The sequence below is a fragment of the Girardinichthys multiradiatus genome, chromosome 8 (assembly GCF_021462225.1).
Source record: "Girardinichthys multiradiatus isolate DD_20200921_A chromosome 8, DD_fGirMul_XY1, whole genome shotgun sequence".
Taxonomy (NCBI): Eukaryota; Metazoa; Chordata; class Actinopteri; order Cyprinodontiformes; family Goodeidae; genus Girardinichthys; species Girardinichthys multiradiatus.
In genome coordinates, this window is record NC_061801.1 from 28,231,111 (window position 1) to 28,258,927 (window position 27,817).

Here is a 27,817-nt window from a genome sequence, read left to right on the forward strand (position 1 = left end):
GTAAGGAGAGTAAAGGGTCTGTCTGATTCCGTTACGATCAGCGTTTCTCAGTTGCTGATGTGCAGTTTCCTGCCTCCTCATGTGCCCCAGCAGGGGAGAACTACACACGGTGCAGTTCAGGACCTGAAGCTGCCTCTATACTGATTTTAAGCAGTGCCTTATAAGAGCTGGGCTGCAGTCAGTGACATACAACAGGTGTAAGCCACACAGTTTTTCTTTTTTACTATCTTTCAGCTCAATCTTGTAATAAGTTCACAGTTGTATATGTCAAACTGTTAAATTTATACATTTATTATACTCTAGTCAGGCATAACATTAGGACCATCTGCCTAATAGTGTGTTGGTTTCTCTTTTGCAGCCAAAATAGCCCTGACCCTGCAAGGCCCCTGAAGCTTTGTTGTGATTTCCAGCCCCAAGACGTTAGCAGATTCTTTAAGTCCTTTAAATTGTGGAGTGGGACCTCCATGGATTGGACCTGTTTGTCCAGCACATACCACTGATGCTTCATTGAGCTGAGGCCTAGCTCCCACCTCAAACTTGTTGGTGTGCTCCCCAACATCTTCCTGAACCCTTTTCGCTTTGTGGCAAGGACCATTATCCAGCTGAAAGCCAGCTTAGCCCTGTAACACCAAACACATTTTTGATGCCCATTTTTCAGGGACCACTATCTGATCAACAAAGTTCGCACTTTCCTAAAAAATCCGATCTGCTGACCATCTTAAGGAAATGCTATTTAAGTGTGCTGTGTGTTTTTTATAGTATGGAAAGCCTATTTTGGTTGGGAAAAAAATCCCTTAAATACATCCTTATAATACCAAATGTGTCAATTATTATACATTAGGAGTAAAGAACTGAGAAATCCATGATATGCTATAATTTGTTTGGCCTGTTAAAACCATCTAAAAAATTGTTAGCATTAAAAAAATAGAACCTTCCCCTTTTTCTTGTAGCTTGCTTAAAAAGGTTAAAATCATGCTGACCCTGATTCTGTGACCTCACCACCTCCTGTCTCCGAACACTGGAGAGCCCTGCCGGAGCTGAGAGTTCATGATCTCCTGGAGTGAGGGGGGTCTATTTCTGCCAAATGTTCCCAGGATCGTTTTTTTTTTTTTTTTTTGCCACTTTTGGCCACTTAATACCAGCCTCCACTGAGAGCAACTAGTTATGTCTTTTTTTTTTTTTTTTTAGATATTTTTTCAGCACTAGTGGCCTTTATTTTATTTATTTTTTGACAGTAGGCAGACAGGAAAGAGGGGGAGACATTCGGCAAATGTCGCCAGGTCTGGGACTCGAGCCCGGGACGGCCGCTTCGAGGAGTGTAGCCTCTGTATATGGTCACGTGCTTAACCTCTACACCATCAGCGCCACGCCCAACTAGTTATGTCTCTTTAATATTCAAATGTAAATGTTTCCTTAAAACAAACAAAGATTTAATATAAGCTGAGCAAAGCAGTTATTGCCTAATACACCATATTGCCAAAAGTATTTGTCTGTCTACTTTTACATGTACATGAACTTTAATTACACCCTATTCTTAATCTATAAAGGTCCCATTTGTTGATGTACCTACAACTTTAACTATTCTGTAAACACGCAAGGTGTGTTCATAGTTAGATGAGAAAATCAGAACTGCAGCCTTCACTCTGATTCATCCCAAAGGAGTTCAATAAGGTTGAGGTCAGGACTCTGTGCAGATCAGTCAAGTTTTTCCACACCAAACTTTATAAACCTGCTGCCATGGAAGTGATTGGAACACCAGAAATCAGAGATTTGGTGGTGTGACCCAATACTTTTAGCAATATAATGCATGTCAGATGTCAACAAAACTCTAGAAGAATAAATTACATAATTTTAAAAGTAGGAGACCGTTTTGTGCATCGAATTTGAAAACAGTGGAGGAATTGTGAAGATATAATTTCACTTTTCTTTCTTTGCATGAAAGAAATTTGACACTTTAGAGCTAGTCTTCCAGGCTCAGAAACATCACAGTAAACAGCACACACTTGTGGCCAGCTGCAGGAACTGTAACCCTACTGTGGGATTATTGAAACAAATTAAAAAAAAAAGACCACAAATATTACAGAAAGGCAATATTTGTGCATTTTAAATAATGAATAAGATATTACTTCTGTGTTGTGCTCTCCAGTTTGAGAGCAGAAGTTAAACCATCACTGACAAATTGGCATAAACAAATCACATGTAGCCCTATGAACATGCAGTTCTGGTGAGAGGCTTACATACACATTAAATGACTGCCTTTAATAATGTATGAACGTTTTTATTCTAGGATTTAAAAATGATACAACTGGTACTTAAATGAATCACGACAACAAGAACTGGGTGCACAAGTCGGAATTTATTGTGGATTTTTTAAAATTAGAACTAAATTAAATTTAAACATAAATGCTCAATGTATACATACAAACCTGCATGTTTTTTGTAGTCATTACAAAAAGCTTATAAAAATATTCCAGATGAATATTTAACCACTTTACCAGGTCAAAATTGTGGAGTTAGTTTAAATTTCTTAGTATCCTGCCATGGACCTTGAATATCACATACATTTTCCAGAAAGGTTATTCCAGATGCTTTATTTTAAAACAGGTTTAGGATAAGAGTCCTGTTGGAACACCAAATTTTGTCTAAATTTCAACCATCAGCCCAAAGCTATCACTCTAAGACAGAAGGAAATTCATTACGATGTTCAGGAACCATCAAGGCTTGAACTTCTGGGCACATTGGTGTCACAGTCCACAGTGAAGAGCATTTAAGATCACCATGGACTGAGAGATCACGAGCCAGGAAAGTCAACACCTTTAAGCTAGACTGAAATCTGCAGCGGCCCTGTGAACAAGCCAAATCCTTCTGGATTCTGGAGAAACAATTTATGGCCAGAGAAGACAAGATTGAGATGTCTGGGGACACTGACTAGAACCCGTTAAGAAAAATGTCAGGATGAAGCTTTCACAGCAAACTACCCTAACTGATCAGCATGGTGCTGGCGGTGTGATCCTGTGGGGTTTGTTTTGCAGCCAGTGATGCTGGTGATTGGTGCAAACTAAATAAGAAGCAACTCCAAATTAATCTCAAATAAACATCTAGATAGTTGAAACTTTGCTTTAGCAAACAGGTTAATCTCCTGGAATAGCCTCGACCTCAAGCCTATCGAACATTTGTTGATTAAGTGTAAAGCTGAATCTGTGCCAGGAAACCAACTGACTGCAATGAACCTTTTCTGTCAGGAAAAGTAATCGAGTATTGAGCGAGATTACTCCAGAAGCTTGTGGATGGCTACAGATAAAGCATGTGGTCGAGGTTCCGACCCCTACGGACATATATACAAAAAAACCTGTTTGTATAGTTCAGTGTTATTAAACTTGTTTGTATGATGATTTCACCCTAAAAAATGAACATTTCAGATGCATCCTTAAAAGACCAAATTCATATGACATTCATTTTCATCATGAGCTTTTCTAAACTTCTCATCCGATTTATAGCTATTGAGTGTGCTCAATAAGGTGTACCGCTGCACCAAAGAAACATTTCATGTGCATAGTATGAGTCTTAAAAACAGACAGTTCAGAGAAAACATGCAGGTACGAGTACAAAAAAAGTCCTTTCCCTTTTTTTATACATTCAACACGCAAGTGCTGAACTAAAACCCGTGGAAGCATTAAATGTTAGCATCAACACTGTGCCAATAATCTATGTTAACTAGACACGCATTCAGTCATTTTATCTACAACACTAAATGTCTGAAAAAACGGACAGAAAAGTTGATAGGGTAAAAAACGGAAAAAAGTAGGCCAAAATTTTGGATCCATTTCTTTAGAATCTGAAATAAAACAGATAAATAAAAACTGCTTTGCAGAGTGACTGATGCTTCTGACCAAACATGTCAATAGATATGACATGCATAGATTTGTAGAAAGTCTGCATTGGCACTGTGCTTCCACCCCAACCTTACGTCAGCAGCCAGCATTTACAGGTCCTTCTCAAAATATTAGCATATTGTGATAAAGTTCATTATTTTCCATAATGTCATGATGAAAATTTAACATTCATATATTTTAGATTCATTGCACACTAACTGAAATATTTCAGGTCTTTTATTGTCTTAATACGGATGATTGTGGCATACAGCTCATGAAAACCCAAAATTCCTATCTCACAAAATTAGCATATCATTAAAAGGGTCTCTAAACGAGCTATGAACCTAATCATCTGAATCAACGAGTTAACTCTAAACACCTGCAAAAGATTCCTGAGGCCTTTAAAACTCCCAGCCTGGTTCATCACTCAAAACCCCAATCATGGGTAAGACTGCCGACCTGACTGCTGTCCAGAAGGCCACTATTGACACCCTCAAGCAAGAGGGTAAGACACAGAAAGAAATTTCTGAACGAATAGGCTGTTCCCAGAGTGCTGTATCAAGGCACCTCAGTGGGAAGTCTGTGGGAAGGAAAACGTGTGGCAGAAAACGCTGCACAACGAGAAGAGGTGACCGGACCCTGAGGAAGATTGTGGAGAAGGGCCGATTCCAGACCTTGGGGGACCTGCGGAAGCAGTGGACTGAGTCTGGAGTAGAAACATCCAGAACCACCGTTACAGGCGTGTGCAGGAAATGGGCTACAGGTGCCGCATTCCCCAGGTCAAGCCACTTTTGAACCAGAAACAGCGGTAGAAGCGCCTGACCTGGGCTACAGAGAAGCAGCACTGGACTGTTGCTCAGTGGTCCAAAGTACTTTTTTCGGATGAAAGCAAATTCTGCATGTCATTCGGAAATCAAGGTGCCAGAGTCTGGAGGAAGACTGGGGAGAAGGAAATGCCAAAATGCCAGAAGTCCAGTGTCAAGTACCCACAGTCAGTGATGGTCTGGGGTGCCGTGTCAGCTGCTGGTGTTGGTCCACTGTGTTTTATCAAGGGCAGGGTCAATGCAGCTAGCTATCAGGAGATTTTGGAGCACTTCATGCTTCCATCTGCTGAAAAGCTTTATGGAGATGAAGATTTCATTTTTCAGCACGACCTGGCACCTGCTCACAGTGCCAAAACCACTGGTAAATGGTTTACTGACCATGGTATCACTGTGCTCAATTGGCCTGCCAACTCTCCTGACCTGAACCCCATAGAGAATCTGTGGGATATTGTGAAGAGAACGTTGAGAGACTCAAGACCCAACACTCTGGATGAGCTAAAGGCCGCTATCAAAGCATCCTGGGCCTCCATAAGACCTCAGCAGTGCCACAGGCTGATTGCCTCCATGCCACGCCGCATTGAAGCAGTCATTTCTGCAAAAGGATTCCCGACCAAGTATTGAGTGCATAACTGTACATGATTATTTGAAGGTTGACGTTTTTTGTATTAAAAACACTTTTCTTTTATTGGTCGGATGAAATATGCTAATTTTGTGAGATAGGAATTTTGGGTTTTCATGAGCTGTATGCCAAAATCATCTGTATTAAGACAATAAAAGACTTGAAATATTTCAGTTAGAGTGCAATGAATCTAAAATATATGATTGTTAAATTTTCATCATGACATTATGGAAAATAATGAACTTTATCACAATATGCTAATATTTTGAGAAGGACCTGTATAGCTCCATAACAAGTCTTGAAGTTGTTTGTTAATTACTTTGCAAACCTATGCATTTATTAATATGGTCCTTGTCTTTAAATAACACAAATCTAGCTAGATGAAACAAAAAACATAACAAAAAGATTTGATTTTTGATTTGAGGTTCTGTTGTCATCAAGTAAATCATAAAACAATGCAGCAGGAATGTGTAAAACTGCCTCTGTAGCACAATAAAACACTATGCTTGTTTAAAATATTTAAGGAAACAACAACTTTGCACCAACACATTCTTCTGTTCTCACGTGCATTACAGGCGGACTTTAATATTCAGCTTGCTGCGGCTCTCTGAGCTGTAAATTCGAGTGTAAACATCTAAAAACAAACTTCACTGAAAGTATGAGTTTTACCCGATATAAAGGCTCTTTTTTTTTCCTCCTATGCTGTCCATATGCAGTAAAGACAAATGTGATTGTTCACACAGCACTATATTAACCATTTTAAATAGTTTAAAACTTTCTATTAATTGCAGTACATGTCAAACGTAAAGTGTGGGAATTAAGATAAATATCTTGTAAAATAAATGCATGCATTCGATGAAGTAAACATGTTTTCACTTCCCTTTGTCCTTTTTTGGTAAATTGTACAGTCAATACATAACAAAACTGGGCACCGCTACTCTAACACAGTCTGAACTTAGACAATCTTTGTCAGGAGGTGTTCTCTGTCAAAGAGAAGGTCAGTTGCGATGGTGAACATAACCATACCCTTTCTTATCAGCCTAGCACACCTGAAGGTCTTGTCAAGCAAAAACAAGGAGGGAAACTAGAAGTTAAACTATGTTGAAAACCTGAAACTGGACCGTTGAAGCCTGAGACGAGGCATGCTGTGACTATAACTGCATGCAGGACAGGAGGACGGGATGTGTAGGTTTAGGAAAAGGGAGTGACATTTCAAGGTTTATGGGGGTTAACCCACTGGAAGGTTCACACATGACAGTCACAAACCCAATAATCCCAAAGTATGCTGTACAAGAAGAAAAAAGATAGTCATAGTCACAAAATCGTCACCAAAGTGCTTTAGATCATGAGTTTTTCCCTTTTTTTTTATTCTTCCCATCCAACCTAAAAGTTATTGTCCACAAGTGTTGACAACCAGTTTAAAAGAGTAAAGGGGTGTCGTGTTGTGCAGTTACAGGCAGGAAGATATCAGTATGCATATGAAGCCGTTTGTATCAGGAAAGAGCCTCGTCTTCTCCTACGAAGGGCAGGTCCATGCTTCTCACACCATCAGCGCTCTCTTGCTTCCTGAGTGACAACAGAGAGCAGTTATAGCAACGCCATGAGCCAATGCTAATCTCACGCAACCGAATAACAAATGCAAGGATTTTAAAGCCCTGTTCAGGAAATCGAAGCCACTACCCAATGGTTATTTAATGCAAGACAGACTTATTTTCTAAAGCACACAGAGCAACTGAAGTACAAATGTTTCTAGAAAAGAAATTAAAAACTTGATCCGTAATTAGTTTTAACCCTCTTTCAATATAGAATATTTATTGCATTTGTTCAGGTTGACTTTTGTAACCAGGATTACCTTCAGTGTTTAGATGCTGCCATTAACTTTGTGTGCTCTCCTTGGTTTTTTCTATAGAAAGTACTGCTGCCCTGGTTGTCTCAGTTGGATGAAGTCATTGACAGAGCTATTTTTGCCATAATCAGTGTTTGCTCTCCTTGTTTTTCTTTCCAAAACTACTCTGGGCCTGTTGGTTCTGTGTGTAGTTGGGGGCTGGAGCCAGTCCTTAACTAGCTTTATAAATGAACAGCTCTGGTTTTCCACAACCTGAGAAGCAACTCATAGGCACAGCATTACGCACTATAAAAGTCTAATCAGATAAATGTTTTTGTGGAGGATTGTTCTGCATGGAGACAGTTTAAATGCAAAATTCATACCCTCCCATTATCTCAGTATTCCTGCTAACCGATGCCACCATCTTCATTAATTATTGATGCTTTAAATGAGCATTTCACAAACCTAATCAGCTGATTGCTGATCTGATCAGTGCCAGCAGCACCGGAACGCAGGGGGATTTATTATCACTACCTGACAACATTAAAAGACCAACAGTGCTTAAGAGCTGAGTCAGAAAGGATGCTTCATGGAGAAAAATGTCGGCCGCTCCAGGCGCCACTTTGACCTACTTCAGCTCTCTGACGGGTCGAATTAAACAGCGGGAAGACAAGAGACAGTGAGCTTGTGCCTTTTTAAAGCTAAACTGACTTTTCTTTTATGAAATCTGAAGCCAAAAATTGAAAATACAAAAACAGGAGAAGAGAAAAAATAAGAATCATAAAAAGATTTTATTTTTATTTTTTTTAAAAGTATGTTTGAAGAAAATTGCTTCCTTCAAAAAATCACAAAGCAGTTCATGAATTTACAACATCTAGTATTACAGCAAAATAGACTTAAATTAATGATGTTTAGAGTATCCTCTGTATAACATAAAGTGTGTAACACCAAGAACTAGTTTAATTTATGTTTTTTTGACAAGCAGAATAACCTATATATATTACTTAATAATTCCTTCTTCAATTTTAGTACAAAGTTTAATGTATCAAAAACTTGAAACCCTTCTTACCCCCAATGAAAAATAGCATTATCTCGACTTCTCCGAGGATAATGACGGTCTACTAACAATCCCTGACATAAACTTCCTGAGAGGAAAATGACACAGCAGCATAATGAAAGGATGCTGTGGTGAAACCACATTGCACAAGGACTCCAACTGCTGTCATGGTGTCTCGAGATCGACCTCCAATTAATACTCACGTAAATGTATGTCCTGGAGCAACCAAACTGCTGCGATCCTCCTTCCGGGTCAGGTCAAAGGGATTCCCAAAGGAGCGATTCCTTAACATGGTTCTGACCAGTATCTGTAAAAAGTAGTAAAAAGCAATACAGGTCCAAAGATGATCGCTTTAAGAGTGTTTTAATTTTTTCTTTTTTACACAGATCTAGATACTTCTAACCTGATTCTTTAACAACTTTAGAAAAAATGCCAGTTATACTCGCTAGTGACTATTGTATTTTGTTAATATTCATGAACTGAGAAGCTCACCACTGTAGCCAGGCTTGGGATGTGCTTAACAGAGTTCTCCACTTCCTCCTCTGTGACCTCAATCAGTGAACAACAGTTGTCATCCTCAGGAGGAAGAGGCTCAGCGCCGTGTTGTGTCACCCACGGATGTGCCTGGACACAATAAAGAGACTAATGTTAGACCTGAGTTAACATATCAAACAACAAAAAAAGAAATAAGTAAACTATTTGAACATGTTTACACATTTCTACAGGAAACCATTTTTATTCCCAAGGAAACCTACACATTCTGACAATATAAATATAAATACTGCCCAATTTATTTTGCGTCTCAAAGCCGCTAAGTATTTTTAGTACACACTTTTCTGACACAATGAGAGCCTATAGAGGCATGCAGGCCTTCATAAAACAGAAACCGCACTTCCATATATGGTGTCTGGAACGGGAAAGCACGGCATCCCATTGCTTTCAACAGAAACCAGATCATTTTGTCAAATTAAACACCTATCTGCAGAGGTGTACAGTGGTTTTTTAGCAACACAAAAACACACGTTCTACATGTAACACCAGGATTATTAAACAATTTTTTCTGCATTAGATGTCAGTCTGGTGTAGGGTTAAGGTTAGACTATTAATTAGCTGCAGGTGTGGATTCCGAGGAACGATAATGGTTTTCAGGTAAGATGTGTTGTTTTAACAAGGTTTTTAGTTTTAAGATGTCCTCTGCTGATGTCTGTGGATCAATATATTAAACCAGCAACTAACTTTCCAACATCATGGTTTCACCCCAGATAATTAGCTACAGCACCGACAACATTTTTCACAGTGTTCTAAACGAACTAACATCAGATTGTACATCAGTATTTTAACTTCTTCTAACCACATGTTGAGCATTGGTTTATAAAGACTTTAGGTTAGAAAACTGTGGACAGACTTGCTGAGTTTGAGGCTGGGGGCAGACGGTGACCTCTGGAATAATGTACTGCAGTTAAACCTTCACGAATAAAACATCAAAGGTGCTGGTTCACTGCTGCTGTGTTTAAGACAATTGACGTTTAGCTCACTAATATAAACTAAGTCGATGGGGATGCTAATGCACACTGAGTGCATTTTTATTTTATTTTCACAAGTTGTTATTTGCCAATGTGGTGAATTAGAGGCAGACTGGGCTCCTCCTGAGTGGGATGCCGGTCCGTTAGGTCTCCTAGCTGCTGGATTATATACACCTGTGGATGTAAAACTGATTAGAACACCTGAAGTCAATTATTCAAATGAATAACTTTTGGCGATACAGTAACTCTTTCTACTTCCGACATTCGGTGATGCGGTAACATGGAGAGGAGTTACTGAGAGGATCCTCTATATTAAAGGAAAAGTATTATACAACATACAAGAAAATACTGTATCATGATCTGCTTCATGCTAAATAGAAAAACACATTTTTTAAAAGGTACATTTGTGTTTCTCAAGTTTTGGACATGAGCAGAGAGGAGAGATATGACTGAACACAAATGTTGTACTGTCTTTTATAACTGGTCATGTTGTAGGGTCAGAAGTTGAAAACTAAAACTTTATTAAAAACCCAGCTATAAAACTGTAGAGTCCTTATATCGTATCAAATTAAAATCCCTTCCATCAACAAATTTGATTTAATTCAGAAATTGCATAGAAAATGGTCACCTTTATCTTTGTCACTGATATCCTGGTCTCTGGATTCTTGTCCAGCATTTTCAACAACAAATCTTTGAGGTCGTCTGATATGTCTGCACTGTTGGCACAGTAAAAACCAGCAATACAGAGCTTTAGAGTAAACAGCAACAAACTGTTTTGAGTTACATAAACCAGCAGTAAAACATACCGTTCTGGTATCACCACAGGTTGGGTCTTGATTTTTTGATGTAGACTAAGAATGCGCTCATCCATGAAAGGACACTGTGGAGATAATAATTTGCATTTGTGTTAGTTTTTAATGGAAGACCACCAGGGTGACATTTGGGACTAACTCTTTAAAGGACAAGCAGTATCTATTTCTTCCAGTGCACACACTCACCACGCCAAAGACGAAGCAGTAAAGCGTCACTCCCATCGCCCAGACATCCAACGCCTTTGAAAATAAACAGTAAATACTTTAAAGCCATATAATCTAGTAAACAAAAAGAAATAATCTCTGAAAAACCAACAGTGTTGTTTTGCAGTACTGAAAACTGCCTCCAGGTGGTAGTAGCTACCCACAGACACTGCCTCACCTTCCCAGAGAAATTTTTTCTGGTCTCAGAAAGTGTTTCAGGCGCAAGGAAAGCAGGTGTTCCCACCGTGCTGGTTAGCAGGGCATCAGCACCTTCAAACTGGTTACTAACTCCAAAGTCAGCAATCTTGATGTGTCCATCTTCTCCCACCAATAGGTTAGAGGGTTTGACATCTCTGTGGATGATCCTCTGGTAATGCACTGTTAAAGCAACGAGGTGGTAAGACTATTAGAGGCTCAGAATACTACTTGAGAAAAAGAGGTCTGGAGATCATAAAAAATCTCTGAATAAACGTCTGAACTAACAGCCAAAATTCCTGCTTATCACGTGAAGAAATAATATATTACGTTTGTGGTGATCTCCTGCTTGAATTTCAGCAATATAACACCATTGGTTTCTTTTGATATGATTGCTATGATAAGTTCAGAGGTTTTTTGAGTCCGAGGCATAAAATCCTCCCTCTCCTTCCTTCCCGGTAATAGTCTCCTAGACAACACTTGTTTAAAAGCTCTTCTCTCGAGCTGAAATGCATTAGCAGTCACAGAAATCATGGGAAATGAGCCTCGTGGGTGGCTAGAGTGAAGAAAATCTTACACGAAGAACTTTGTGAAGCCATCGTGAAAATAAACCTTAATGATACAATGAGAGCATTTTAAAGTCTATACCAAGACAGGGATGATTTTTCACAGCACATTTTGTTTTACCTAAAGATAAAATGCATATAAGTATAGTAGCTATAATATATCACTGAGACAGATTCAATTTACATTCTACATTAAATGAAAAAAGAATTTACAAGTGGTCTGAGGGACTCACAGTACTCGATTCCTCTCAGCAGATCCCTGAAGTAAAAACGGGCCTGGTCCTCACTGAAGGGTTTATCAGTTGGCACCTCCATCACAGCCCTGAACTCACATAAACAGGTACACACACATACACTCGCTATGAGCAGGACTAATGAGATTGAGTCCATTCCAGTCCTATAATCATTACCATAAAAGAGGCTTATCTTACCCTTGCTTCACCAGCTCAAACACTGTGACAAATAAAAAAAAAAAAAAGATGAAGATTGTGAAGAAATCCAACAACCTCAGAAAAATGCTGTTTTACTGCAAATGTTAATTAAATAATAATAACTAATAATTCCATATGTTTTATTTTAGTAAAAACTGACTGTGTTATGTCTGTTTGCAGTCTGAACGCTGACAGTTTGGCTGGAACATACCCATGTACAGATGGTCCTCACTGGGGTCATCCAAAACCTGGCACCACAGCATGGGGGAACAGGAAATGAGCGTTAATGCAAACACAAAATCTCATTTTTATCATTCGCATGCACTGGAATATCTAACAGTAGGGCACAAATTGCTGTCTGGGATGTTTAAATGGAACGGCAGTGTTGATGAGACACTTGTGCTTTAAGGTGCAACATAATAAATAACCTCAACAGTTATTGGCATAATGGTGAAGGTGTGTAAAAATCCTTAAAAATATTTTGTTTTTCAATTGCAGTAGCTTTATTATGTCAAACTCTAAAAATTAATCATTTAATTTATGTACATTTATTTAGTGAACAAAACAAAAGTCTGTTGTTATTAAATCAGTTTGTTTTATAAATCAGTTTTATAAAACACCTATTGTCATTCCTGCAGTCAATACTTTATACAACACTTGGTCTTCTTCTATTATATTTCGCAAAATTAGAGCACACACCTTTTAAAAGACCCAATGATAAGTTTCAGGCAGTGACCGGACGTTTGTTCAAAATCTCCGGGTATTTTGAGGTGTTCTCTAGCATAGTTCCCTGGGACTTGGGAGGAGAATCAGGCCCATGGCATCACAGATCGTCCACCGTACTTAACAATGAGCATGAGATGCTCTCCCACATATTCATCCTTTGGCTCATGTCAAACCCACCTGCAGGGTTTTTTCTTTTTGCTGAAAAGCGAAGTTTTAGTCTAACTTGACTAAACCACAAAGCTACAAATAAAGTTGTAGCAGATTTTTTAGCTCCACATACTTATGTTTGTGCTTTGAGGACAAAAACAGTTTTTTTTTGGTTTTACTCCTAAATAATCAACGATTTGTTGAACCCAAGACGCCACTCTTTGATGCAGTTCTCCAACAGTGACCTTTGGAGACTTACCATCTTTACTTACCATCCTTCTAACTGTGCGTTAAACATGGGCTGGTATGAGATTCTCGCGTTATGCTAACCGTAACGTAAAAACATAAGGGTTTCATGGTATCACTGTACTAACACAACATAACATTTGGTGTGATCTAATTGCTTTTATTTAACGCAGCTTGCCAACCAGCTGCAGCCTGTGAACTGTAGTTTTAAAACAGCGTCACCTTCATAAGGACTGATAGGAGTACCAATAAATGTACCATCAATGGTACAAAAGGATTTCTTTATCGGGATTTTTTATCTAACCATAAATGTACCGAAATAAAGACATGGATTTTTTGTGTGATTATTCTATGACAATTTATTTAAAGGCTATTGACAGGTCCTTATCAACAAATTTCTCCATGTTTGTATTTTAGCTTCCTCAAAATAGCTCCATCAAACTTTGTTTGTTGTCTGTCTCAAACTAGATTTTGTTCCATTAGATCTTGATCTTGATCTAGTTTTAGTAATTATTTACTCCCCCTTCCTGCCAGATTTAGCTGCAAATAAGAAAGGCCCAGTTTACAATGCAACCAGCACTTTACTACTTAACCAACACTTGGGGCAACGTTCAACAAACTAGAAGAGAATAAACTACAATAAAAGAATAATGGATTTGTAGGAAAATAAGACAATTTGCAACCTGGGGAGCCCAAATATAAAGGTAACAAATGTGTACATAATACAAATGACATTTATAAAACAAATAGGCATAGAAACAAATTGCCAGAATCACCAGTAAACATCCTGTAACTGTGAAAAATGTCATTATGATATCACTGCTTGCTGGACTCCCAAAGCTGAGATTGCTGGGTAGCCTTTTCCAGACCTACAGATCAGTGACTTTATTTCTGTTTCGTGCTTCAGTTTCTTTACTTTGGGCCATAATGTGAAGTCTTGTAGCCTGCTTCGTGTTGTCAGACAAGCTTTATATAAGCGGTTTCCTGAATCCATAGGTCTGGTAGTATTCAGGCCTGGGTCTTGCTGTCCAAAAAATGTGATTAATCACAGTTAATTAATGATTAAACAAGGGGTGTAGTTGTAGTTTCACACCGGGCCATGTTGGTTTGGATTGCTTAATTCCTTAATAAATAAAATCATCTTTTGAAAATGACTTTTAGTATTTACTCATATTATTAACATTTGTTTGATGATCTATAAGACTTAGTTTTGACAAAAACCAAGAACACTTTCTTACATCACTGTTAAACTAAATTAAACCAGCTGAATTAAACTACATGATTTAGCATTACTCACCTCTACTAGTTTAACTACATTAGGATGGTCCAGTTTTTTTAGAATGGCTATCTCTTGATAAACTCGTTCCAGTGGCCCTTTATGCTGAGCGGGACCCTCAGGGACTGCTCTAGTTCCACGAGGCGGCGGTCTCCCTGATGTAGAAGACGACAATAAATGGTGAACAGTGAGGGATTAGAAACAAGTCAAAAACTAGACAAGTGAGCTTTATTGTTTATCTACCACTGCAGCATTAGAGACCCTGCTCCTGACTTACGCGGAAAACCTGCCTGCCTCAACAGCCTCTTCTTGGACAACAGCTTCATCGCCTACACCAGCGAGGAAAACAGGTTTAGATTTGGTTGAGGATTAGAAGGAAGACAGGGGGTGGGAGAGCCCAGTGGGCAGGAGATCCAGGGAAAAGATGAACAAAGAGGCAGAAGGGAAAAAAACACGAGTTAGATACCACACAGTCAGATGCTGCTATACTGACAACGCACCCACTCATACACCTACTGTACAGATGCCAGTCGCATACTCCATAGAAAATGCTTTGGCTGGTTGTGATATTTAATGTTTTTCAGCAGCTATCAGAACAAATGATTATACAAGGTAGACTCAAAAGTGGTTCTTAACAAACACAGTGTGCAAAAAGATAAATAATAAAGTAAGAAAAGATAAATAATAAAGTAAGAAAAGTATTAAATCTTTTCACGTTTTTTTTTTACATTACAAGCATAAAAACTTTGTATTTTCTTTAGACATTGTGTGATGGACATGCAATAATATGGAAGACAGTGGTTTTGTCAGATGAGAAACCTTGAGGCCCTTTCCAAAACCCTTGGGCTGCACAGTGGTCTTGTGGCACACTGTTGCCTTGCAGCAAGAAGGTCGTGGGTTAGAATCCCAGTCTGGGGTCTTTCTGCATGGAGTTTGCATGCGTGGGTTCTCTCCGGGTACTCCAGCTTCCTCCCACAGTCCAAAAACATGACTGTTAGGTTCAGTGGTCTCTCTAAACGGCCTCTATGTGTGAGTGGGTGGGTGAGTGCATTACAGTGTGTTACAATGGCTCAGTCAGAGTCTATACCTATATCCACGGTATCTGTGGCAAACTAGAAAAAAACAATATTCTCAGATACTATCCATCCACTGACAAAGAGAGCATAACTGCAGTGAAAGTGTTGACTAAGGGGGGCTTCATACAAATCTACGCCACACTTGTCAGATTGATTATCATGTATCCTTTAGTTTGCACTTCCCAATTATACCACATGTGTTGATCACATGAAATCCTCATATAAAAATACTAAATGGTTGCTGTTGTAACATGTTAACAGCCTGAGAAATCTCAAGGTGTATGATTACTTTTGCAAGGTGCTGTTTTTTTCCAAATACAGATAAATTCTGAAATGTAAACGACATTATGAACTTTCCCACAGAAGTAGCCTGAACATACAAATCGCAGGCGGATTATTATTGTAAGGTTAGGCTGTGCGAGTGGGCTTCGCAATACTCACATAGTATGTGTTGTCATCCTCGTTGTAAGCTAGCTTGACAACACCATAAGAGCCCTGTGTAAGAGAAAATAAAAAAGCAAATAACATAAAGTAAAAAGGGCACAAAAAAAAAAACCCACATTACACACAAAATAAACATTATTAAAATGTAGAAAACCGAGAAGCTGAAGTGCGTGGGCCCATACTGAAAGAGAACGAGCTGCTTCAAAGTGAGAAGACAGAAATTCAAATCATCCCTCTATCACTCTTTCACTTTAGATTTCAGGCTAATTAAGGAAACTGGATCTGGTTTGTGCCATCACACAGCCCCCTCCCCCGCAGCCCTCCAACCCCACCGCCCTCACACGGGAATCTCTGTGTAGAGAGTGGGCCCAATTAGAGGCCTGTGCAGACAAATTCATACACAACAAAACAAACAGAGAGAGAGAGAGAGCAGACCAGGTCCCTGCTGGGGGAGCAGATTGTAGCATGGAGAGACAGCAGATAGCTCACCCCACAGTCCAAAGTGATGATTCCATAACAGGAGTCTCTCCAATGATCTTAAAAGGCTTGAATCTACAAACATTACATCTTTCTAATGAAATTCACAGATACCATCATCCTGCTCCACAATACTAACAATCTAAACCATGCATACATACACATATCTACTCCCTCGCACAAACCCCCATCCATTAAGCCTTGCACAATCCTTAGAGAGCACTATTTATACCAGCCTCTCATCCATCTTCCAACTCTCTCATGGATGGGTGGTTTACACAGAGTTTGGAAAACGAGGACAGACGGGAGAGAGCATATCAGAGGCTGTTACTGCACTTCCTTGGTGATGTGCGTTTACTTGACAGAAATGCAGCAGCCAGAGAGGAGAAGGGAAATGGAAGAGTCAGTGAAAGGGAGCAATCAGTAAGTGGTCAAAGATGGTACCTTTCCAATCTCATCCTTCAGTTTGTACTGGTTGAGCTGAACACAGTCCTACAGGAGACACAGACAGAAAAGAAGAAAAAGGAAGATTTTTTTTTCCACTTTTCAGCAGAAATTATCAGTGGTAAAATACTCTAGATAGGCAGTTTCTTGGATATTTCCACAAAATCTGATCCTCTTCTGATCAAACAAAGCCAATTGCATTCAATTGCTACAAAGTAGGTAATATTTTCATTGTTTTTTTAAATCAAGACAACTTAAGCCATTTGAGCTTATGGAAACCATACCCACCTTTAATTATTTTATTAAAAATAAATATATTTAGATGGTAATCGGCAATGTTGTTTTTATGTATTTTTCTTCAATAACTGATTTCTGTTAGCACCCATCAAATACCCCAAAACATTGCAGTGAAATGTGGGAAATAATAAAAAAACTGAGAGTGGAGCTGACATGAGAGGAATAACAGCATTAAATATGGGGCATGGTACAACTCCAGTTCTTCAGGGCTGTTTTACCATCACAGACCAGAGTAGGTATTCAACAAATAAACAGACTTTCAGATGAGTGTTAAAAATGATCCCAAATGCAGTCAATTTGAGTATTTATTTAACAAAGAAACTTACAGTCAAGTACTTAACAAAGATAACTTGTTACTACAAAATATGTCACTTTAAAACTAAATCTGATCCCAGTATAAAAGAACCTTTGCAGGATGGAGCACTAAATACCCACATCTAGGTCTAACACAGCTAGCAGCTACGTTCACTCAGTCTATAAAACCTTACCTGCAGCAGCCAAAGCTTCATCGTAACCAGTGGTGCTGCTTTTAAGAAGAAATGTACATGTAATTCTAAATAGTCAAGTTTAATACTGTGGTACACTAACAAAAGTTAAGGAGGAGCACTTCAGAGAGTTACTCTGTGTCAGTATTAGTTTGTCCATTCATGTGTGATGCTTGACTCAAGCCTCCAGAGAATACAGTATGTCTGGGTGCAAGAAAACCAAAGATTATATATTCAAATGTACTTCCGTGGTGCTTATGACTTCAAATTTACAGATTCTCTATGAATTCTTCAACACATGATTTGACTAAAGTTTAGGAACCCTGTAGTCTATGCTCAGAAGTACTGGTACAGAATTTAAATGAAATCTGAATTTATAAATCAATAATACCAAACTAATAATAAAGATGTCTTCAAAATCAAATTGATTCCAGTCTAAAGGCAGTATCATACCTGGAGATCTGTGATGGAGACACTGTGGGACTCCACAGTGGGTCGGCGGGGCAGGCGTGGAGAGGAGTGGGGCGATGTGATGGGAGAGTAAGGTAATGACGGGTAAATATAGCGCCCGTTCAGTCCAGGTGAGCTGCAGGGTGAGGTGGCAGTGTGCGAGCGCTCCTGCAGAGAGAGTTTCCGGTCAGACAAACTTAATCTGCCCCTTTGCTCTTGGCTTTCAGGCAGCAGAACCTCGGGCCGACCAACTGTATGGGACAGCAGGTCACAGGATGGAGTCCGGAAAGGTGGTCCTGCTGAGGACGCTGGCTCCGGTGTCTCAGAGCTGTCCATCTCTTCAACCTGACATGACAAATTGATTTTCATTTCACATGTTTGAAAGAATATTTACACATTTCACTTTTTTTAAACAATATAAAATCATCATGTTTCACCTCACCTCTTCCTCGCCGGCCTCTTCAGGTGGTTGACTTGGTTCGTACTCCGTGACCACAATGAGGGACTCCATGGGGTCTGGGGACGGTGTCTCAGAGTGGGTGTTTAAAGGTGGAGCAGGACAGCTGCACAGCAGATCAGGGAGAGGTTGTTGCACTGAGGGTGCATGACTGCCGCAGGACGCCGAAGACTCAGCAGAGTGCCAAGCAGTTACATGACACGGAAACATGGTGCCTCTTCCCAAAACTAGACAACCGCTCTTCCATCAGACTGCAACCTCAAGGCGAATTGTGCCTTAGAAAAAGAATTTGCACAATATAACATGATGTCCTGAAAATATGGTAGCCATTTAGATACTCTTATTACATATTTTATAGAGACCTTCCTCCCTAAAATATTTCTACTATTATTGATTTTGCTTCAGATTAAACAACTTCTAATAGCAGACAAAGATGACTTGAGTAAACACAAACATCTGTTATTGAAGAATGATTCCATATAGTAAGAGAAGACACTATCCTAACCAACCTACAGTACAGACCAAAAGTTTGGACACACCTTCTCATTCAAAGAGTTGTCTTTATTTTCATGACTATGAATATTGTAGCTTCACACTGAAGGCATCAAAACTATGAATTAACATGTGGAATTATATACTGAACAAAAAAGTGTGAAACAACTGAAAATATGTCTTATATTCTAGGTTCTTCAAAGTAGCCACCTTTTGATTTGATTACTGCTCCGCACGCTCTTGGTATTCTGTTGATGAGCTTCAAGAGGTAGTCACCTGAAATGGTTTTCCAACAGTCTTGAAGGAGTTCCCAGAGATGCTTAACACTTGTTGGCCCTTTTGCCTTCACTCTGCAGTCCAGCTCACCTCAAACCATCTCGATTGGGTTCAGGTCCGGTGACTGTGGAGGCCAGGTCATCTGGCGCAGAACCCCATCACTCTCCTTCTTGGTCAAATAGCCCTTACACAGCCTGGAGGTGTGTTTGGGGTCATTGTCCTGTTGAAAAATATATAATGATCCAACTAAACGCAAACCGAATGGAATAGCATGCCGCTGCAAGATGCTGTTGTAGCCATGCTGGTTCAGTATGTCTTCAATTTTGAATAAATCTCCAACAGTGTCACCAGCAAAGCAACCCCACACCATCACACCTCCTCCTCCATGCTTCACGGTGGGAACCAGGCATGTAGAGTCCATCCGTTCAACCAAAGATCTCAAACTTGGACTCATCAGACCAAAGCACAGATTTCCACTGGTCTAATGTCCATTCCTTGTGTTTTTTAGCCCGAACAAGTCTCTTCTGCTTGTTGCCTGTCCTCAGCAGTGGTTTCCTAGCAGCTATTTTACCATGAAGGCCTGATTCACACAGTCTCCTCTTAACAGTTGTTCTAGAGATGTGTCTGCTGCTAGAACTCTGTGTGGCATTGACCTGTTCTCTAATCTGAGCTGCTGTTAACCTGCGATTTCTGAGGTTGGTGACTCGGATGAACTTATTGTCTGCAGCAGAGGTGACTCTTGGTCTTCCTTTCCTGGGGCGGTCCTCATGTGAGCCAGTTTCTTTGTAGCACTTGATGGTTTTTGCGACTGCACTTGGGGACACTTTCAAAGTTTTCCCAGTGTTTTTTCTTGCCACAATACAAATTCTAACAGTCTATTCAGTAGGACTATCAGCTGTGTACTGTATCCACCTCCTGCACAACACAACTGATGGTCCCAACCCCATTTATAAGGCTTGAAATCCCACTTATTAAACCTGACAGGGCACACCTGTGAAGTGAAAACCATTTCAGGTGACTACCTCTTGAAGCTCATCAACAGAATACCAAGAGTGTGCGGAGCAGTAATCAAAGCAAAAGGTGGCTACTTTGAAGAACCTAGAATATAAGACATATTTTCAGTTGTTTCACACTTTTTTGTTCAGTATATAATTCCACATGTGTTAATTCATAGTTTTGATGCCTTCAGTGTGAAGCTACAATATTCATAGTCATGAAAATAAAGAAAACTCTTTGAATGAGAAGGTGTGTCCAAACGTTTGGTCTGTACTGTAGTCCTACCCAAACCTGGTTACTGAGAAACAAACTAATTCATACATTTACAAAAAACAGCATGAAAATGGCTACAAAGACATTTGTAAGGCTTTTTGACACCAGCGAACCACCATGAGAAACGTTATCCACGCATAGAGAAAATCTGGAAGAGTAGAAAACCTTCCCACGAATAGCGGTTCGGCCAAATTTCTCCAAAAGCGCATCGACAACACATCAAGGCGGTCTCACCAAGAACTCAGTACGACATCTAGTGCAGATCCCACTTGTGTTAGTTAAGGTCGGTGTTCACGATTCAACAATTAGAAAGAGACTGAACAAAAATTGTATCTGCGGGAGAGTTTGAAGGTCCGGACCACCGCTGATAAAAAAACAAACACGAAAGACCCATCTTACATTTGTCAAAATAAAAAAAAAAATATTTAGATGATCCTTAAGACTTTGGGAAAAATTTTATGTGCCCAACGAGACAGAAGCAGGGCTTTGTGGGAAGTTTTCAGCAAACTACATCTGGCATAAAACTAGCCCCAATGTTTCAGGGAGAACATCATACCAACAGTCAATGTGACGGTCTGAGGCAGCCAGGCTGTTTGTTCATTCTTGGAAATCCGCCAGTGCAGCTGAAATAAAACGATTCTGTGAAAAAGAGTGGGCCAAACATCACTAGATGGCTCTTGTTGCTGCTAAGAGTGGTACAACCACTTATTACCTTTAGAGTGCAAATACTTTTCAGATAGGACCAGGTAGAGTTAACAAACTTTTCTCCCTTAATAACCATTTTTTTAAAACGCATTTATCTGATATTAAAATTTGTTTGATGATCTGAAACGCCTGTAAGGGGGCAAACACTTTTTATGAAACTGTAAGGGAACTATTCACTTTCAGGTATGATTGTAAAAAAGGTCCAACAAAAATCAGAAATTAAAGCAGAATGACCTCCAGCTTTAAGGGTTAGTCTGTATAGGATTTTATACAGTTTATGTCTAGAAGCTGCAACAGCATCCTTTACTCTAAAAGGCAAATTTATGCTCTCTGATTTACAATTACATTTACACTCATGCTAATAACCCATGCTTGAGTGACTTCCTGCCTGTTGCCTTGTGATTTGCATTTTTTTGACCAATGCTGACAAGAGACTCTGTTTTGAAGCAAATGTCAAGTTTGCTCTTTTATCAAAATTTTAGCTTTCCTTCAATAATGCCTTTTAACCACAAACAGCAGCTTGCCGAAAAGAAGCTGGTAAAATGTGCTTCCACCAACCAATGTGACTGGCATAAAGAAAAACTTCATGTTCAACCACGTATAACTTAACTTAACTTAACTTAACTTAACTTAACTTAACTTAACTTAACCTAACTTAACTTAACTTAACTTAACTTAACTTAACTTAACTTAACTTAACTTAACTTAACTTAACTTAACCTAACCTAACATTTGTTTTAATATTTATTTGTTTTTTATTTTGTTTTTTATTATTACTGCAATAAAATCTTAATTTATTCTAAGGCATTTACACTTTTTTCACAGGGGTGTCAACAAGGATGGAGGTGTTAAAATAAAAATCAAAGAAATGTTGCCAAAAATTTTAAATGGTCCTTTTTTCCTGTTAACACAGCTAAAGTTGATAATTACATATTTAGTCTTGCATTTTGCCACGATCTGCATCCTGGGCTCCTGATTCAACATTTTGCTTTTATTTTGATGCATACTAGCGTAATGTTTTTGGTTAGGTTTAATAAAACATCGCCAGCAATTCATGTGGGGAGTAGGGCTGCAAAATCAATTGCAAATTTATGTTATAGCAGTAAGCATGTCACGAAGAAACGCCTAGACCAGTCTGGCGTCTCTGGGCCCACAGTCCATATTTTAGATGCATCCCTGCCCCATCAAACCAGATTCAAATGATTGCATTATCTCCTCAGGATGCCATCAAGTGCTCCGGAAGCCTGTTAATCACCCTTTTCTTTGTTATTATTATTATTATCATATAAAGTCAGGGTTAGAGGAACAGACTGGACAACCACAGGTCTAGACTGCATTAATTGTTTGTTAATTATTTAAGTAAATACCATGCATTTAGGCTATTTAAACCTGTAAATTATTTGGTGACACTTGTTAAATTCAGCATAAACATTTTAGAAGGTAAGCTGGTTTTATGTTGGTCAAGATATTAAGAAACTACAACCAAGTTGATTCAATACCAAAACAGCAGGTGCCAGCCAGAAACAACCGTTTATATGTTACATTTTAGTTTAGTTTTTCTCCAGTAGCTGGATATCTTAAGTCATTTTGCTATCATAAAATTCACCAATATTATCACAAGTTGCATGTTTTCCTGATACTGTAAAGCCCTAGCAGGAAGTAACAATTTCCCAGTCTGATGCATGATTTCTTCCCTCTCATAGTCTTTAGTGAACTTCTCTCTCTTGAAGTGCACCCATCCAGACAAAGCAACTTTAAAGTGAAAGATAAACTCACTAGTAAGAGGTAACAAGTACATTGGATGGTTTAAACATTCTACCACATATCCTCTGATAATAATGCACGTCTCTAAAAATATGTATAGCAAGCCCTAACTACCTACAGAGCTGGTGTATCACAAACCAAAGCTTTTAAAAATACCATAAAAATGCTTTTCCCCGATGTGAAAACATAAGCAGACAATATAGTTTTCATTTGAACCCTCAATGAAGTCTTGATTTTTTTCCCACACGCTCTAATGCGCTAATTAATTCACCCGAACACATCTAGCTGCACCAATTTCAGCTCTGGTGAGCAGATACAGAGTGATGCATCTGAAGGAGCAACGTTTGAGTAAGCTTTTGATGTCAGTTATACAACACGATTAATTATTATCTCTACAGCGTTTAATGAGGACCTTGTTTTTTTGCATAATTTAAGACCACAATTTCCATCTCTTAAGTCCACTCAGCTTCTTATGCTCTCATTATCTGAGGAATGAGGAGAAGAGGAAATCGGAGAAGGAAGAAAGATCTACATAAGTTTTGTCAGACTTTAAGAGGATTGTGGTAATGTTAATATATGGAAACGTGATAAACAGATACAGACGAAGAAAAGCTAGGCAAGTGTTAAATGAGGATTTAATGTGGGAGAGACGCCCACTTCAGGTGGCATTAGACTTAGGTTAGATTCACGTCCTGGAAAACAATAACAGAGGCTGTCAAGATCCAGATGCTGTCCTGTGCCTCTTATACCCAAAGTCACATGCGTTGGCCTGGACCATCTGGACATGAGGGGAGAGGAAAGGAGGACTTATCGGAGCCTGTGGGGGGGTCCGAGTTATGTACCGCATTAATGGAGACACAGACGTGGTCCTGCAGACATAGCAGTACAACCCACGGCCATCTGGAGCAGAGGAGCATCCCAAGCTTCATTAAGCGATTCACAGGGCAACAGTTTCAGCGGTGCGTGGAGCCAAGCAGGAGATAAGCTGCTGTAAATGCAAGAAAGGATCTTCTAGATTAACTTAAGAGCAGTGTTATCACACGGCTGAGAACCGAGCCAGTCATTTGTCTTCAAATCCGCCATAGGAACACGGATGGAACCGAGGAAATTCAAAAAGAGCTTTGTTTTTAAACAGAAATAATGCAGAACAGCAACATCTCACCTTAACTTAATGTAGAATGTTTTAGGTATTATGATATAAATAAGTCGATTTTAAAAACTATCTACAAGTGAGTTTCTATATTAATGTTTTTCAACTATCTGAACATTATTGTTTTAACTGCCACCCGATATGCGTGTAAGTGTAAGGCGGTTTACAAGAGGATATCCAGAATGAGACCACAGGTTAACTTTTACATACATTCGTGTTTTAATGTAAAACTAAGGATGATATAAACGTCTTTGAATGTAACATTGGATAATGAAATGAACAGCAGTTTTAATATTTAGCTACAAAGTAGTAAATGTCCTATTTTTTACAAACAAATTAATTAAATAATTTAATATGGGGAATAATTAACATTTAAGCTGAATGATGTATATCTCACCCATTATTTCTACATCCTATGACTTAACATTTTCTGTCATATTTCCATTGGTGCTGCTCAACTGTGGTCAATATTGAAATCATTCAACAGCACAATAAAAATCCTCATCTTGTGGAATATGGAAACATGTTGCTTTTATTTCCCTTAAAAAGAAAAAAGAAAAGTATACTTCGAAGCAAACAGGCCAAAATAATTCTAATAATTGTTTTTGGTCAATTTCCTTGTTTTTTAAATCATTTAAAGCATGAATTCAAATACGATCTGAATTAAATGTGACAAATCTGAGTCTAATTTGTTCTTTTCCAAATGTCCTTCTGTTCCATTTTATAAAAATAAAACAAAACGCTTCTAACTAAATCTTTCTCTGGATGTTTCAATATATAGTGAAAGGGTATGAAAATAATCCTGTTAAGGAGCGGGAGAGAAATGTCCTACTTAAAACTGGGTGTGAAAATCAAACTGGTTCCTCAGCTTCATGTAGCACCTGCAGATCAATGTTTCCAAATGTGTTGAAAGAAACACCTCCCATCATTTCAGTAGGTCTTTCTAACATTAATTTTGAAATCACTTCCCATCATCACGTTTCAGAATTAGGTTTTCCATATACTGTAAATTATCAACAAAAATCAACTTTCTATTGAGAACTTCAGAGGAAATCTTGAGAGCTTCCTTGAATATTCAGCTTTTTATTTATACTTTCAGCTATTTGGAATCACAGAACCAAACATGTTAAATGGAAGCATTTACTGCGCTACTCAGGTTTTATTATCAACTTGCTTTAGAAAGATTGCAAAAACATGAAATATAATTTACAAAAGAGAGCATAAAGAAAACAGTTACCTGTTTTTCTAATAGTTATGGTCTAAATCACAGGCCGCAAATCTTACATACAGTATTTAAACTATATTTATATTTAACGTAAATTGTTAAAAGCTCTGTGTTTCACAGCAAGGTTTACTTTTTACTGACAACTTCTGTACATGAATTACAAGCGATACAATAACTGCTCAATTTAAACAAGGTTCAATGTGTGTTTTAAATGGTTTCTAATCTAAACATACATCTCGGTGCAAACAGCATCCCTTATTTCTTAATACATTTCCTTTTAAGCAGCCAGTCTGTTACAGTTTTCTTGTCCAATAGTTCTCTAGGCTTACTGAAGGTTTCCTGAAGACTTGGGCCACATTTCAGAATCAACAAAGTCGACAGCCAAAGAGCTTATAACTGAAAACTCGGCACACAAGAGGAAATCATCTGAAGAATCTTGCATCTCTCAGTTTTACTTCATGTCTTTGCAAGATTTTTTTCCTGTTTATAGAAGACATGATATTCAGCTGGAGGCTGGAGTGTTTTTAAGAGCGTTTTCATTTTTTTATGTTTTCATTTTTAAAGATTTGACACATCTTTTTTTGTCCTTTTGTCCAGTTTTAGTTTACATTTGAAGTTATGAAGGGTTTGCCGTCTTGTTTATTTTGGGTTCTAACTGTAAAGGGAATGTGAGTAATCTGCATTATGAGTTTTACCCAATAACTGTGAAGTAATTGCTGTTGTAGCTTCCCAACTGTGGTTTTAACACAGTGTTACTTCAATAATAGTGATGGTTGGCAACCCCAACCCATGATGCTGATACCACCAGCATTTAGTTTCCAAGTGACTATGTGATTTATGCAAACAAATAGGAACAAAAAGCCAAATTTGCCATTCTTAAAAGCAAGGGGAAAATGTAGTAGCATTGTTTCAGCCAGCTGAGTGGCAGTACGGGCAAAAGGTGGGTGGAAGGAAGAGGGCCAAATGCTGCAAACAGCAGGAAAGAAATTCTGGTCCCACCCTGACTTTCCTGACATCTGATTAAGAATAAAGCCTAGGATTCTTGCAGGAGGACCACAGATTTGAAAAAAAAGCATTTCATGTTCATTATCAGGGTTTCTACAAAGTTTGGACAATATTTAATTTTTTCCAGGTCTGAAAAGGTATAAAGAAAATGAGCATAGATGGCTTTATTTGCCAAATCTATTCAATATCCTGTTTTCTAATTAAATTCATTCTTGGCATCCTAAGATTATGGAAGAATTAGTTTTTCAAATTATGGTTGACGCTGACACACAATGACCATCTTCCTCATCGGACAATGAGACTAGCATTTTAGGGTTACGGGGTTCGGTAGCTTGGTTTTGTTATGGAGACTCCACAGATCCATGCATGCATGCTCATACAGATTCAGGTATGCATTTTGTTAGAGGATACTACTAGGCATGGACCAGCTACTGGTATCAAGGTGGACAAAAGGTCTTAAAAAGTTGCCATTTCAAAACAAATACAAAAAAAGTTATATCCTACCAATCTACAGCAGCCAAATAATAACAAACATAGGTGGTGACTGTAAGTTGATGACAGTATCTGGGAAGGAACGTTATGCAACTTAAGATTCTCAATGTAACTAATGTTACATAATAACAAGAACAACATAGTAGACGTATTCCGGTGTAGATTGGAGCAGTTGTAATAGACTCGGACATTATTAGATCAAAAACGTGCGATTGTAAAATCCCCAACTGTAAACACGAACGACATAATTATGAGCCGCTGTCAGTACAACGTATCGCTTTCCTGGTGATATAAGAGCTAAGTTGCGTTAATAATCGACTTGTTAAATTGATTTTAACAATCAAAATGCCAAAGGGCGTCTCTGCTGGCCACACCGAAGCGAATGTTACCGTTGTTTGTAGTCCCAGCGAGTCAACTCCTCTCCGAGCCTCAAAGTCAAGCTGCTCGGCTAACGTTAGCAGCTGTCAACATACAGATGTTGCAGTAACTGGCGTCGATAATTATAGTAACGTTAAAAGATAACGCTAAAAGAATCCTCCAGTCGAAGACCCGAACCTTTGTATAGACACATTCTGATATTAGTTGAGCCTTACCTCGGTGTGTTACTAGGGGCGTAAAAATCAGAAACGCGAGGTTCCTTCTTCCAACTGATGTGTTACAGTACTGCTGCCACCTAGCTAGCGTTGAGCGAGACGGAGAATGTAGCAGAGTGACAGTCGATGTTTTGATGGAGCAGTCGACAGCGCAGGTCCAGTGCTTCAGACGGAGAAAATATTGACAGCATGTATTTATTTACATAATGTGAAGAGAAATTCACTCACAGAACCCCCTTGAATCAGATGAAGCGCTGTACGCCGCTCCTCGTTCTTTTCATTTTCTCACGACTTCATAAAAATACTTCATAGTTCTCAATTTGTGGTCTACACTACAGTCAAGAGCGCCTCCTGTTGATGAGCTGGGGTATTGCACGGCTGCCCTGGTGTGTT

General features: G+C 38.8%; 1 protein-coding gene across 1 annotated transcript; it reads right to left on the bottom strand.

The window, feature by feature from the left end:
- Positions 1–5,721: 5,721 nt before the first annotated feature.
- Positions 5,722–27,722, bottom strand: LOC124872922 (calcium/calmodulin-dependent protein kinase kinase 2). The gene is made up of 17 exons (XM_047373357.1): positions 27,425–27,722; positions 18,439–18,728; positions 18,000–18,341; positions 16,765–16,812; positions 15,841–15,894; positions 14,601–14,652; positions 14,345–14,478; positions 12,140–12,176; positions 11,929–11,950; positions 11,731–11,819; positions 10,915–11,114; positions 10,719–10,772; positions 10,527–10,600; positions 10,349–10,436; positions 8,690–8,821; positions 8,401–8,504; positions 5,722–6,881 (listed from the first exon to the last, which is right to left on the bottom strand). Exons 2-17 carry the CDS (start codon positions 18,661–18,663, stop codon positions 6,809–6,811), a joined length of 1,728 nt encoding a protein of 575 aa, XP_047229313.1. The 5' UTR covers positions 18,664–18,728; positions 27,425–27,722; the 3' UTR covers positions 5,722–6,808.
- Positions 27,723–27,817: the final 95 nt, after the last annotated feature.